We start from the raw sequence: 13,949 nt of genomic DNA, 5'->3' as shown, positions 1-13,949 counted from the left end.
GGGAAATGAAATCTCATCTAATTGTTACACAAATAAGAACTTAGACCTGTTAGGTGATCCCACCTCTCCCTGTCCCTCTCCCGTCCAGGTGTCAGCGAGGGAGTTGGAGTCTCTGATGGGTCGTCTGCCCAGTGTCTTCAGACAGGAGCTGAGTGGAGTGGGAGCCACACTGGAGAAACGATGGAAGTTCTGTGGCTTCCAGAGCCTCGGCTCCGTGTGACACACACACACACACACACACACACACACACACACACACACACACACACACACACACACACAACACACCTCTGAGTGGAACAGGACACACACACATCGGATGACCCAGGACACACATACGGCCTGAAAGACCACATGTGGGACACACCTGGTGGACACACTTCCAGACTGTTCGAAAGGTGTGTGTGTGTATGTTGCGTATCCACAGACATCCACAGTGCATAGTGATGATACTCAAACACAGATATGGGAAAATAACAAAAACTACAAGATCCCCTGATGGATCTTTCAGTTATATCTTTGCAAGGGATCTGCTGACACTGAGGCAGAGGGATCCACAAGGATCTCTACTTGATGCTGTATAACTAAATCCACTGATGTCATCCTCAAGGGGTCACAGAGCAGACCTTCTCTATGGTAACGTAGTGACCAGACCCCAGCCAACAGAACAGAAGGTTCTTAGTCCTAACGTCTCTCTCATGGACTGGAGTGGTTTGAGACGCCTCTCTCTGTACCCTCTCTCAGATTTCAGACTCTCTTTCTGTTCCCTCTCTCTCTTTCTGTACCTGCTCTCTCTGTTTTTTTTTTTCCTCTCTCTCTCTCTTTCTCTCTTTCTCTCTCTCTCTTTCTCTATCTCTCTCTGTGGAGCAGTTGTGTAACTGGTCTGTCAACAGCTGACTCCCACTAGGCTGGGAGGGATCCAGGAATATTGGACTGCTGCAACCGAAATATGTGCAGGAATTGGGGAAAACTGGAGAATGGGTGTGGGGGAGTACAGGACAGATTTATAACTGTGACCCTTGTTACCCCTCACGTCCAGTATGTTGTGGGGCTGTTTGCTGTAAAAACCCAGTTTCACACTCCATCATGCCTGCAGCGTTAGCCAGACACACACACACACACACACACACACACACTCTCTCTCTCTCAACTGACTTTAGTAGCCTACTGATGACTGGAACTGATACTGTTGGGTTGGCACTTTAGGTCTACATATCCATATATGGATGTCTCTATCTCTGTCTGTCTTTCTCTCTCTCTGCACTGGCCTTGTGTCCAGTGTGTGCTGTGCTTGTTGCCACTGCTAACTGGTATCTACTCATTTAAATTATGTTTTCTAATCGATTAAAATGTTTTTATCCACAACTCTTCTGATCAATCCAAAACATTTTCAATTCAAGAAGCTTTATCGGCATGACAAGCAACTAAATTCACATGATCAAGGATGGTAATGGCAAGACAAGGCTGCTAATGGCAAATGATCAAAGCTTGTGCATAGATTTGAAATCCTGTATATTTTGGTTTTCTGTTTGTGATCCAGATAGTGAGCTGATATTCCATGTTGGATGATGTGGTGTGTCTGCCTGATGACGGAGGATAAAATACTGTATTAATACTGGATGAGGAGAGAAAGAGGAGGAGCAGAACAGTGTGTCTGTGGGTTTTATGTACTCCTCTCTTCTTTACTCCTCTCCCTGTACTCTCTCCTCTCCTCTAGTTCTGATCGTGTGCTGGTATGCTCTATTCTGGTCAATCTGGACTGACATAAAGCAAGCACCACTCATGCAGGCAAACCAGTGGCGGTCGGTGCTGTTTTAAGATTAGGAAGGGATTTTTTGGGGGGGATGAGCATGGCCTTATTTCAATTACAGCATATTGGATGACTGACATTAATATGCCATTCACCCAGCTCAATTTAACATCTATAGGTTTAAGCTACTACATGATACTCAAATGTTCCATATGCCCATCATGAGATTCCTACAACAGGTTGAGAGACAAATTGTAGTAATCAAGGTGACAGACAGTGACACATTCAATACCACCTTGCACACTCTTGCCTGCATCTAGCTGATCTAGGGTGTAATCATTAGTCTAAACAGTTGCAAACAAGAGTTTCTATTTGACAAATTCTGGTAGGTTCATACCGTTTGCTTCTTTTTAAGAAACGTTTTTCAACAGAATCGGTATAATGAATACACCCCTGATCACCCGCACACACAGTTCATTTTCATAGCAGCCACATACAAACAGCATCGCCACTTTGCATCACTCGTTGTATAATTCCTTCTCGCATCTACACGCTCTCCTCCTCTCACCTTTTCCCTTCGCTTGTGGACTTCAGTTCACAACACAACAGCTGTCTGTGACCAGGTGAAAGAACCTTTCCAAGCCAAACCTTCATACAATAACCGCTAACCGCTACACACAGCCTACATCATTGTCACCATATTAGCTAATGTCATAGTCAACATAGCTACTAGTAAACCCGCTACAATTACGCAGTACAGTGTACAGCAAGCAGTTTAGCAGTTTAGCATAAATGTATATAACCAAAAGCTTACCTTGACTTGGAAAGGTTCCAGTGTTGGATAGCCTTAGCCAGCTAGCTAACATAAATAGCATTTCTCTCTCTTTGAGCTGGGTGTTTGAGTAGGCTAAATTAGCTAGCTGCATTAGCTAGCTAAGTAAGTGAGTGAAAGTGAAAAAAATATAGCTAGCTCTCTCTCGCTCTCTCTCTCACTCTGCTGCTTCTCCTTAATCTTTGTTCAAAACTGTTCAACTACTGTTTTTCTCTTTGAGTCAACTACTCACCACATATTATGCACTGCAGTGCTAGCTAGCTGTAGCTTATGCTTTCAGTACTAAATTCATTCTCTGATCCTTTGATTGGGTGGACATGTCAGTTCATGCTGCAAGAGCTCTGATAGGTTGGAGTACAGAAGTCATCGTAATTACTGTGTAAGTCTATGGAAGGGGTTGAGAACTATGAGCCTCCTAGGTTTTGTATTGAAGTCAATGTACCCAGAGGAGGACGGAAAATAGCTGTCCTCCGGCTACACCATGGTGCTACCCCAGAGAGTGCTGTTGAGGTTACTGTAGACCTTTATTGCAAAACAGTGCGTTTTAATCAGTTATTTGGTGAACAAAAATTTTTATGTTTCAAAAATATAAAAATCACTGAGTAGGATGGTCCTCCCCTTCCTCCTCTGAGGAGCCTCAACTGATGCAAACACACACACACACACACACGCAAAAACACATGCATGCACACATGCACATACCGTATCACTTTGTCTGATGCAACATCAGGGTAAGCAGGGGAGTATATGGGAGGATCTGGCCCTGTCTGCTCTGCACTGACCACTTTCTGGTCTCTCATGGACTGAGGATCATGGTCGCCATGGAAACAGCAGTATGAAGCACGGTTGGGGTCAATTCCATTCCATTTCAATTACAGTCAATTACAGGAAGTAAACTGAAATACCAATTCCAATTCTCTTCAATGAGGAAAATGTAGAATTAGAATTGGGTTTACTTTCTGAATCGACTGGAAATTAAATGGAATTGATCCCAACCCTGGTATGAAGGGTCATAGGCATATCATAAGCAGCAGTAGTGGATGGAGAGACCAGACCAATTCACAACATCAGAGAAAAAAAAGAGGGAGTAAGATCGAACACTGGCGACACCGTACCAGTCAGACCCATGTGTATATAAGGCTCTGGTTCCACTGCTCTTTTCATTCTATTAATCCCATTTAGAATCATATGTTGAGTTCCAATCACTCCTATCCACAAAGAGATCAGCTGGCCAGATGTGATTGGATTGGAATGTAGTCCATTTCAAGAGATGTATACTTAATCCCTGATTGATGCCTGGCCATGTGACCAAGGCCTTGCTGAGTTTCCCCTCCATCCTACAGCTCTGCTCTCCATATGATTCCACTTCAGACAAACTCTCATCTGCTGAGGATCAAAACACACACACATTCAGGATGTCCAGCTGGAGAAAGAAATAAATTAAGTATCACGTCGTTTTCCCCCTTTTCTCGCTTTACTGATTTATATTTCAAATCAAATCATATCAAATTTTATTTGTCACATACACGTGTTTAGCAGATGTTATTGCGGGTGTAGCGAAATGCTTGTGCTTCTAGCTCCGACAGTGCAGTAATATCTAACAAGTAATATCTAACAATTTCACAACATATACCCAATACACACAAAACTAGTAAGGAAAGGAATTTAAGAATATATACATATATAGACAAGCAATGACAGAGTGGCATGGACTAAGATACAATAGAATATTATAGAATAGAATACAGTATATACAGTGGGGAGAACAAGTATTTGATACACTGACGATTTTGCAGGTTTTCCTACTTACAAAGCATGTAGAGGTCTGTCATTTTTATTATAGGTACACTTCAACTGTGAAACAAAAATCCAGAAAATCACATTGTATGATTTTTAAGTAATTAATTTGCATTTTATTGCATGACATAAGTATTTGATCACCTACCAACCAGTAAGAATTCCGGCTCTCACAGACCTGTTAGTTTTTCTTTAAGAAGCCCTCCTGTTCTCCACTCCTTACCTGTATTAACTGCACCTGTTTGAACTCGTTACCTGTATAAAAGACACCTGTCCACACACTCAATCAAACAGACTCCAACCTCTCCACAATGGCCAAGACCAGAGAGCTGTGTAAGGACATCAGGGATAAAATTGTAGACCTGCACAAGGCTGGGATGGGCTACAGGACAATAGGCAAGCAGCTTGGTGAGAAGGCAACAACTGTTGGTGCAATTATTAGAAAATGGAAGAAGTTCAAGATGACGGTCAATCACCTTCGGTCTGGGGCTCCATGCAAGATCTCACCTCGTGGGGCATCAATGATCATGAGGAAGGTGAGGGATCAGCCCAGAACTACACGGCAGGACCTGGTCAATGACCTGAAGAGAGCTGGGACCACAGTCTCAAAGAAAACCATTAGTAACACACTACGCCGTCATGGATTAAAATCCTGCAGCGCACGCAAGGTCCCCCTGCTCAAGCCAGCGCATGTCCAGGCCCGTCTGAAGTTTGCCAATGACCATCTGGATGATCCAGAGGAGGAATGGGAGAAGGTCATGTGGTCTGATGAGACAAACGTAGAGCTTTTTGGTCTAAACTCCACTCGCCGTGTTTGGAGGAAGAAGAAGGATGAGTATAACCCCAAGAACACCATCCCAACCGTGAAGCATGGAGGTGGAAACATCATTCTTTGGGGATGCTTTTCTGCAAAGGGGACAGGACGACTGTACCGTATTGAGGGGAGGATGGATGGGGGTAGTGCGTACGGCCCAGTACATCACTGGGGCAAAGCTTCCTGCCATCCAGGACCTCTATACCAGGCGGTGTCAGAGGAAGGCCCTCAAAATTGTCAAAGACTCCAGCCACCCTAGTCATAGACTGTTCTCTCTGCTACCGCACGGCAAGCGGTACCGGAGTGCCAAGTCTAGCTCCAAAATACTTCTCAACAGCTTCTACCCCCAAGCCATAAGACTCCTGAACAGCTAATCATGGCTACCCGGACTATTTGCACTGCCCCCCCACCCCATCCTTTTACGCTGCTGCTACTCTGTTAAGTATTTATGCATAGTCACTTTAACTCTACCCACATGTACATATTACCTCAACTACCTCAACTAGCCGGTGCCCCCGCACATTGACTCTGCAACGGTACCCCCTGTATATATAGCCTCCCTACTGTCACTTTATTTTACTTCTGCTCTTTTTTTCTCAACACTTTTTTTGTTGTTGTTTTATTTTTACTTTTTTTGTTTAAAATAAATGCACTGTTGGTTAAGGGCTGTAAGTAAGCATTTCACTGTAATGTCTGCACCTGTTGTATTCGGCGCATGTGACCAATAAAATTTGATTTGATTTGATTTGATGGGGCCTTGTATCGCGAGATCTTGGCCAACAACCTCCTTCCCTCAGTAAGAGCATTGAAGATGGGTCGTGGCTGGGTCTTCCAGCATGACAACGACCCGAAACACACAGCCAGGGCAACTAAGGAGTGGCTCCGTAAGAAGCATCTCAAGGTCCTGGAGTGGCCTAGCCAGTCTCCAAACCTGAACCCAATAGAAAATCTTTGGAGGGAGCTGAAAGTCCTTTTGCCCAGCGACAGCCCTGAAACCTGAAGGATCTGGAGAAGGTCTGTATGGAGGAGTGGGACAAAATCCCTGCTACAGTGTGTGCAAACCTGGTCAAGATCTACAGGAAACGTATGATCTCTGTAATTGCAAACAAAGGTTTCTGTACCAAATATTAAGTTCTGCTTTTCTGATGTATCAAATACTTATGTCATGCAATAAAATGCAAATTAATTACTTAAAAATCATACAATGTGATTTTCTGGATTTTTGTTTTAGATTCCGTCTCTCACAGTTGAAGTGTACCTATGATAAAAATTACAGACCTCTACATGCTTTGTAAGTAGGAAAACCTGCAAAATCGGCAGTGTATCAAATACTTGTTCTCCCCACTATAGGTATTCCTCTTGTCCAGATGGGATAGGGCAGTGTGCAGTGTGATGGCGATTGCATCGTCTGTGGATCTATTGGGGCGGTAAGCAAATTGAAGTGGGTCTAGGGTGACAGGTAAGGTAGAGGTGATATGATCCTTGACTAGTCTCTCAAAGCACCTCATGATGACAGAGGTGAGTGCTACGGGGCGATAGTCATTTAGTTCAGTTACCTTCGCTTTCTTGGGTACAGGAATAATGGTGGCCATCTTGAAGCATGTGGGAACAGCAGACTGGGAAAGGGAGAGATATAATATGTCATTGGTGAAAAGGAGAGAATGTGTCCATGGTGAAATATTATGAAATATGAAATATTTTCTCCTAGCTGCATGGATACCCCATAGATTATAGGTTTCTATTTTGAAACTCAAGCAGACAAAGAAATAGCTGATGTTAACTAGTAGGGCAATATAGAATGAATAATAGGGTCAGGAGTTGTTCCTCACCATGTAACCAGGAAAAACGACTGACTAAAATGAATCTCTGAATATAGAGCTACACTGAATGTCTTGATAAAGTCATATTAGCAGATTCTGCCTTTTTTTCACTCTTCTATATTAATTGAATTAATTGAATCTTTCATTTATCATTCACTAATGACATAATTACTTTTATCAGCAACACCTGATTGTCTAGACATGCCCGTGATGTTTTTTGAATATCAATTCTGCAAATTATCATAATAAGATTAACTTTTTCCAGTTTAGATTTCCGACGTTGATTATAAATGTGTTCATTCAATGTCAAAAGCAAATGTTTTTGTTTACATTAATTGATTAATTTAACCGTAAGTCTATTTATGAAAGTAGAATTGCTATTGTTGAATGTGACTAAAATAATTATTGTCATTTTGCATTGACCCAGTGATGGCAGTTACAGTTGTTAGAAATGTGATGAAATTAGCCACATCTAGATTAGCGACAATAGAGTAGTAACACCTGCCTGTACCACAGTCCTGTATTAGGCTGAGGGGTTTGGTCAAGGTGGGTACATACACAGTTCCTTATTCTGTGGCCTAGGCTGGAACAGAAAGGGAACAACTTCCACGAGAGCTACACAGTGGTTTGCTATTTTTACCCTCCTAAATAGTGAACAGGAATAATGGCAGAGCTCAAGCCGGTGCTGTAAGGCAGCGGACCACAGTAAGCTCTGCTGAAATAGCATGCACAGTTCACTACTACAGGACAGAATTTGCAGAAATGTTTGATTTGCACATGTCAACTCTCTCTCTGAGCCTGGGAAGAAGTGGTTGAAGTGGTGTTTGTTCATGTCGCCCCTGTGTTTGTACACAGACAGCATACAGTAGTGGTTCATGATGCATGTGCTAAGGGCTCGATTCAATCAGATCCGCTTTAGCCAACATTGTCATAGTGGTTGTTTTTGTGGGTGTCAGGGGTGGCACTGCATTAGAGCTGTCAAATCCACAAATGGCTCCCAGCATTATACCTAATGCGGACATTGCCATTGGCTGCACAGAGTTTCATTCACATAAATCCCAAGCTCGCAAGAGCAGCTGCTCACTGATATGATGGCTCCAACACTGTTCCACCTCAGACACCTCCAAAACATCTGCTATGCGGGTGTCTGCTATCGCCGGTTAACGCTTGATCTGATTGAATCTAGGCCCTAATCTCTCTCTTCCTCTGTTTTCGTGTCGTTTATGAACACCATCCCTCCATTTGGGAGTGTAGGGTCAGGCCTGGAAGATGATGATGTATAGATGGAGAATGATGAATGACCAATGGGACTGGGGCAAACACAACCCAATGTTTACAGTTTACCCATGCTGACAGAGGGCCTGTCATAGCCTGCTGTTCTAGAAGCCTCATTTAGAATTCCCATCCTTCTCCTCTTGCCCTCTCCCTGTCCCCATCTCTCTCATTCTGTCTCTTGCCTTCCCTCTCTCTCTCTCTCTCTCTCTCTCTCGCGCTCTTCCTCCCTTTCTATTGTATTCTCTTTTTCTCTCTCTCTCTTCCTCTCTCATTCTCCCTTTCTCTCTCTCCCTTTCTGTCGTATTCTCTCTCTCTCTGACAATTCTGTCTGTATTGTTCTCTGGTGTGTGTGGGTGACATCACCAGCTAGCTGTTAGCAGACACAGAGGTCGTATAGACTAGTTGTGTGCTGGGAGCTGTGAACATGTACTGTTTATTGTCTGCGACAGTAATGGGATCTAAGAGAGTTTCAATAGTCTGGAGTAGCTCCCTATTCTTATCTCTTCATCTCCTCTTCTCCATAGTCTCAAGTTGGCTTCTCTTCTCATCTTCTCTCCTTCATATGCTCTGAACTGAAAACCCAGGATAGGTGGAGGCAATATGGTGGAAACTCATACACTACCATTTGTATCAGTCGACATTAAACAAATGAGAAGACAAGAGGAAACAATAGCATATTGTTTGGGAAGTGTCTAGGGACATTGAGCAAATGTAAGATTTACACAACAGTTTAAACTTTTGACTTATGCACTTTGTATCTCCAGTTATGATTGGGTCCACACCACATTAAGAAGTAAACAAAGATAATTGATTTATGTATGATAATAGACAACAGCTGCAGTACTGCGTCATTGTGACCTTCAATGACATGCTGTTTATAGTCTCCCATTTCTAAAATGCAAATAAACATCTCAGAGAGAGAGAGATGCAGACTGTCAGCTAGGCTGCCAACACGTATGCCTCTGGGCCAAGAAATCTGTCACTGCTTCTCTCTCTGAGGTCTTGGGTGTGTGTGTGTGTGTGTGTGTGTGTGTGTGTGTATGTCTGTCTGTCTATCTGTCTGTCTGCTTAGGTGTGTGTGTGTGTGTGTGTGTGTGTGTACGCTCCTGTTTTTGTGTGCCTGCCTATGTCAGTGTGTGTGTGTATAAATATCTGTAGTGTTAGCAGCAGAGGCCTGTTATAATGACATCTGTTGACAGCAGCAATTAGCCAAGGGCCTTTGTGTGTGTGTCTACAGCGACAAGGCATTTCACATTCCACCTGTTTCACAGCCTCACCAATGTCATGCCTCTTTACTGAGGCCTAGCTGCAAGGAATTATCCTTGCCTGATTATGATGTTGCCATGTTTTTACCAGGAAATATTAAGGGATGCAGGTCACTCAGTAGGTCTGCCTCTCTTACATCCCACAATGTTATCATATGAATGACAATGACCTATGGATTTTGTTGTGCCCACCTGAATGAGCCCCCTGGCTGCTGCAGCTGTTCTGTCACCTCTCTCTACCTCCCCTATCTGGTTCTCATCAGATTAACATCCAGATATCAATCACATCGACCTCACCAAAATGGCTGCCATCCCCCGGTGACCTCACCAACATGGCTGCCGTTCCAGCCCTCTGTCAGACAGACGCTCCACCGCAGCCAGCCCTGGAGCAGACATCCTGAGGGCTGATGTTGTAACTTCTCTGGCTGGCCTACATCTGAACAGAACATCTAGTCCTCCTGTGTGTCTGACAGCACAGCTGCAGGAGGAGAGGGATCCGCTGAGATCTGAGAGGTGAGGACTGACAGGTAGAGGAGAGATTTTAGTTGTGTGAAAAGATGAGGGGATGCAGCATACAGTAGTCTCTCTCTGTGTGTGTGTGTGTGTGTGTGTGTGTGTGTGTGTGTGTGTGTGCCAACTGACATTGAACTTGGCTCATCTGTGCATCAAAACACTGAGTTAGCCCACTAAGTTAAAGCCAAAACTATGTTACATTAACTGATAAAGTAATCTCAGTTTTTTACACGTGCTAATCTTTGAAATGCTGTCTCAATGCAATGAGTATTGGCATCATGAATGAACCTGTCATACGACGCCATAGTTGGGATATGACATTCTGTCCTTTAGAATGCCCCTCCCGCATACAGTACAGGGCCCAGATTCACAAAACCTTCTTTATTTTTAAATAACTTTTTACCCCTTTTTTTCTCCCCAATTTCCAATTGGTAGTTACAGTCTTGTCCTATCGCTGCAACTCCCGTACGGACTTTGGAGAGGCGAAGGTCGAGAGCCGTGCATCCTCCGAAACACGACCCTGCCAAGCCGCACTGCTTCTTGACACACTGCTCGCTTAACCCGGAAGCCAGCCGCACCAGTGTGTGGAGGAAACGCTGTACAACTGGCGACCGTGTCAGCGTGCATGCGCCCGGCCCGCCACAGGAGTCGCTAGAGCGCAATGGGACAAGGACATCCTGGCCGGCTAAACCCTCCCCTAACACGGACGACGCTGGGCCAATTGTGTGCCACCTCATGGGTCTCCCGATCATGACCGGCTGCGACACAGTCCGGGATCGAACCCAGGTCTGTAGTGACGCCTCAAGCACTGCGATGTAGTGCCTTAGACTGTTGCGCCACTCGGGAGGCCCACAAAACCTTCTTAAGAAGAAATGTATTCTTAACTGCCATTTTTTTCTTAACCATAGGCTTAAGAAGAAAGCTAAGCAAAGTTGCTATTCCTCAAAAAGGTTCTTGGAAATGTTCTTGTGCTATTTCTTATGTTTCTCCTTAAGCAAAAAGTTAAGAAGAAATTAGATTATTGAAAATAAAGTTATTGGAAATTTTCTTAATTCCAAGATAGCTAAAACCTTGTCTTAAACTCAGGGCAGTGAGAGAAAAAGCTCATGAAAGCAATTGAACATGTTTAATTCACTCACAAACGTCATCTGAAAGTTTCAGTATTGATTATTTTTAAACCCAAGAACATGTTTTAGAACAGTAATCTGAGTAAGAAATGTGCTAACATGATTGCCTTTGCTAGCTAGATAGCTAGCTAAAAAGGTTGCATAGCAACAAACATCTTAAGAAGATTTGTAAGAAGATATTTGAGAAGTTCATAAGAAAATCATTAAATCTTAAGATATTGTTGAGGAATTGCACTTAAGAACTATCTTATGAACTTCTTTTTTTTCTTAGAAGCTTCTTACGTTTTTGCGTAAGGAGAGTTTTGTAAATCTGGGCCCAGTAGAGCTATTGAAGTGCATCTTGACATTGTAACTTTCAAACAATAGAATGTTGAATAATAGTTGCCAAGCAACCTGTGTCAGGTCATTCTGTTGAGGGAGAACAGAACAAAGAGGAACAGTTGGCCTGCCTCATGTTGTTGTTGTGATCAGAGCAGAGACCAGTCTGTATCTCAGCATCACTGGTAATGGATGACTCCTCATCTCCTAATACTAGCCATGTCATCTTTTCAACCAAGATGGTGTCAGTTAAACAAACCTCTACCTTGAGACTGTCATGCACACACAGAACTAGAATGAGATATTATTTATATGCAAGCACACTAACATGCACACACCTAAAATACTCTAGAATCTAGAATAGATCATGAGGTAGTTTTCCTGAGCTATACTCTGCCATATGGTTTGGGTTATGTTATTATGATATTAACAGTGGAGAGATATTAGTGGGACAGAGAGAGAGTTTGGTTCTGATGGAGTGTGCTGCTCAGAGACACGTGGAGGACATCACGGCTGAAGCCCTACTGCACTTCTCTGTGATGGCTATCTGAGAGGAGAGGAACCAGATATGTGGATCAAAAACCTGCCTGTGTGTCTGTCTGGGTGCCTGTCAGAGTCTATTCACAGCAGATAACCCCCTATCTGATTCCACATTTACACTAAACTGGCAGAGACCTGAGGATTCAATGCATTCAATGAGTCTTGAATGCCAAGAGTGATGGAATTCTAGAACTCAATGCTCTGGAATGAATGCTATGCTCTTTTTAGAATGTTAGTAGAGATACTATTCTAGAATCTATTGAATGATGAATCCGACTAACCACAACAGGGCATGCCACACATACATTCCTGAGTCCATTCTTGTCTCAGCGTATATCATGTGATATATTTAGGCAAAGCATAGGATATATATTTTATCAGCAAATTCCCAGAGCCTTGCATATTTACAGAGCACAAGCTGTTAAAAACAGTTGGGTGGTGGGAGTTATATAGGCAAGTAATTTCCCCTCTCCAGCATGACAGTAGTACTGCCGAGTTGCAGAAGCTCAGCAAAACAAATATTTTAGACAGCAGGAAGCTGGCTAAGCAAAACCTTCTCTGATATTCGCAAAATCTGTCCTTTTTCACACTTGTTATGGAAAGATACTCTGGTGGAGAGGACTGGTGGAGGGAGGTAGAACGAGAGATCAGGAGGTGGAAGGGAGAGGCTGGCTCAGGAGGGCCATGTGGGTTCTTCAGTTTTACAGCTAGAAATAGACCAATCCACAGGATGGACAGCAGAGCAGAACAGGCCTTAGCCAAGCACACAGAGCCCTGACCTGTATCACAGCAACACACACAGATGCACTTACCCTGTACATGATAATCAATAGCTTCCCAACAGCGAACAACCCAACATCCAGCTGAGACCGGTAGTGTAGTGTACTACAGTCAGGCTATAGGGTTTCAGAGGGAACACACACTGACTGCTAATAGGGAAATGCTTTACTGCAACTTCAGATTGGAACTGCATTCCCCCAGAATGAGTTAGTTTAGTATGTATTTTAATGATGCGTAGATGAAGCATGCTGGAATGAAAGCATGTGTAACATAGTCGTCTAACATGGTTGTCTAGCCCTCCGCTTAGATACTGGTATGTGGAAAAACCTTTTACTGCAGGCTACTGGTGAAACAGCTCTCATATAAAGTTACCAAATGTCACTGTTTGGCGCAGGAGCTTCAAAAACATATCTTACCCAATGTTCCCCCTCTCATCAGCACCTGCTATTGCTGTAGCACTGTTAGTAGTTTACTTCAATGGAGTTTCAGCGCAAAGGGACTAATCACAGAAACACATTCAAACAGAAACACAATAATGAGTCATTGATTAACATTCCATAAAATGCTTTATTCAGCAACCTTGGCTAAATTACACACACACACAATTCACAGCGGCCATAATGTCTTTACCACATTGAGGAATTGTAAGGTAACAGAAATGTTTTCATTTGTTTTTCTATGGAATATTATTCACTTGTATCTTATGGTGTATTTACAACAGACTGTACAGTAAACATGTTGACTTTTGTAAACCTATAACTACAGGCGACCTTCAACTTGAAAGAGAACCTTTCCTGACAGACGTAACAAACAAGGATTGTGTATATTGTCCATCGGTGCAGTCGCACTGCTTCTGGGGAAGGTAATGGTAAGGGATAGAAATGGATCTGAAGAGTACTGTAGTCCAGGTCAGCAGCTAGGTCTGTAGTATACTGTAGTCCAGGTCAGCAGCTAGGTCTGTAGTATACTGTAGTCCAGGTCAGCAGCTAGGTCTGTAGTATACTGTAGTCCAGGTCAGCAGCTAGGTCTGTAGTATACTGTAGTCCAGGTCAGCAGCTAGGTCTGTAGTATACTGTAGTCCAGGTCAGCAGCTAGGTCTGTAGTATACTGTAGTCCAG

General features: G+C 43.3%; 1 protein-coding gene and 1 long non-coding RNA gene across 3 annotated transcripts in view; both read left to right on the top strand.

Annotated features, from left to right (window-relative positions):
* Positions 1-1,827, top strand: part of LOC121536930 (ecto-NOX disulfide-thiol exchanger 1-like) — a 109,946-nt gene extending 108,119 nt beyond the window's left edge. The window contains exon 15 of one of the 2 annotated variants that reach the window (XM_041844583.2): positions 89-1,827. In XM_041844583.2, coding sequence (XP_041700517.1) covers positions 89-220 — 132 coding nt within the window. In that variant the 3' untranslated portion in view covers positions 221-1,827. The remainder of the gene's footprint in view (positions 1-88) is intronic. The other variant, XM_041844584.2, reaches the window with a different exon arrangement.
* Positions 1,828-10,848: 9,021 nt separating this feature from the next.
* On the top strand, positions 10,849-13,829 carry LOC123481762. Its single transcript, XR_006657276.1, has 3 exons — positions 10,849-10,859; positions 11,884-11,886; positions 13,727-13,829. It is a non-coding gene; the product is annotated as an uncharacterized LOC123481762 (long non-coding RNA).
* The last annotated feature ends 120 nt before the right edge of the window (positions 13,830-13,949 follow it).

Source organism: Coregonus clupeaformis, chromosome 23 (assembly GCF_020615455.1).
Source record: "Coregonus clupeaformis isolate EN_2021a chromosome 23, ASM2061545v1, whole genome shotgun sequence".
Taxonomy (NCBI): Eukaryota; Metazoa; Chordata; class Actinopteri; order Salmoniformes; family Salmonidae; genus Coregonus; species Coregonus clupeaformis.
This window is presented reverse-complemented; position numbering and strand designations above follow the sequence as displayed.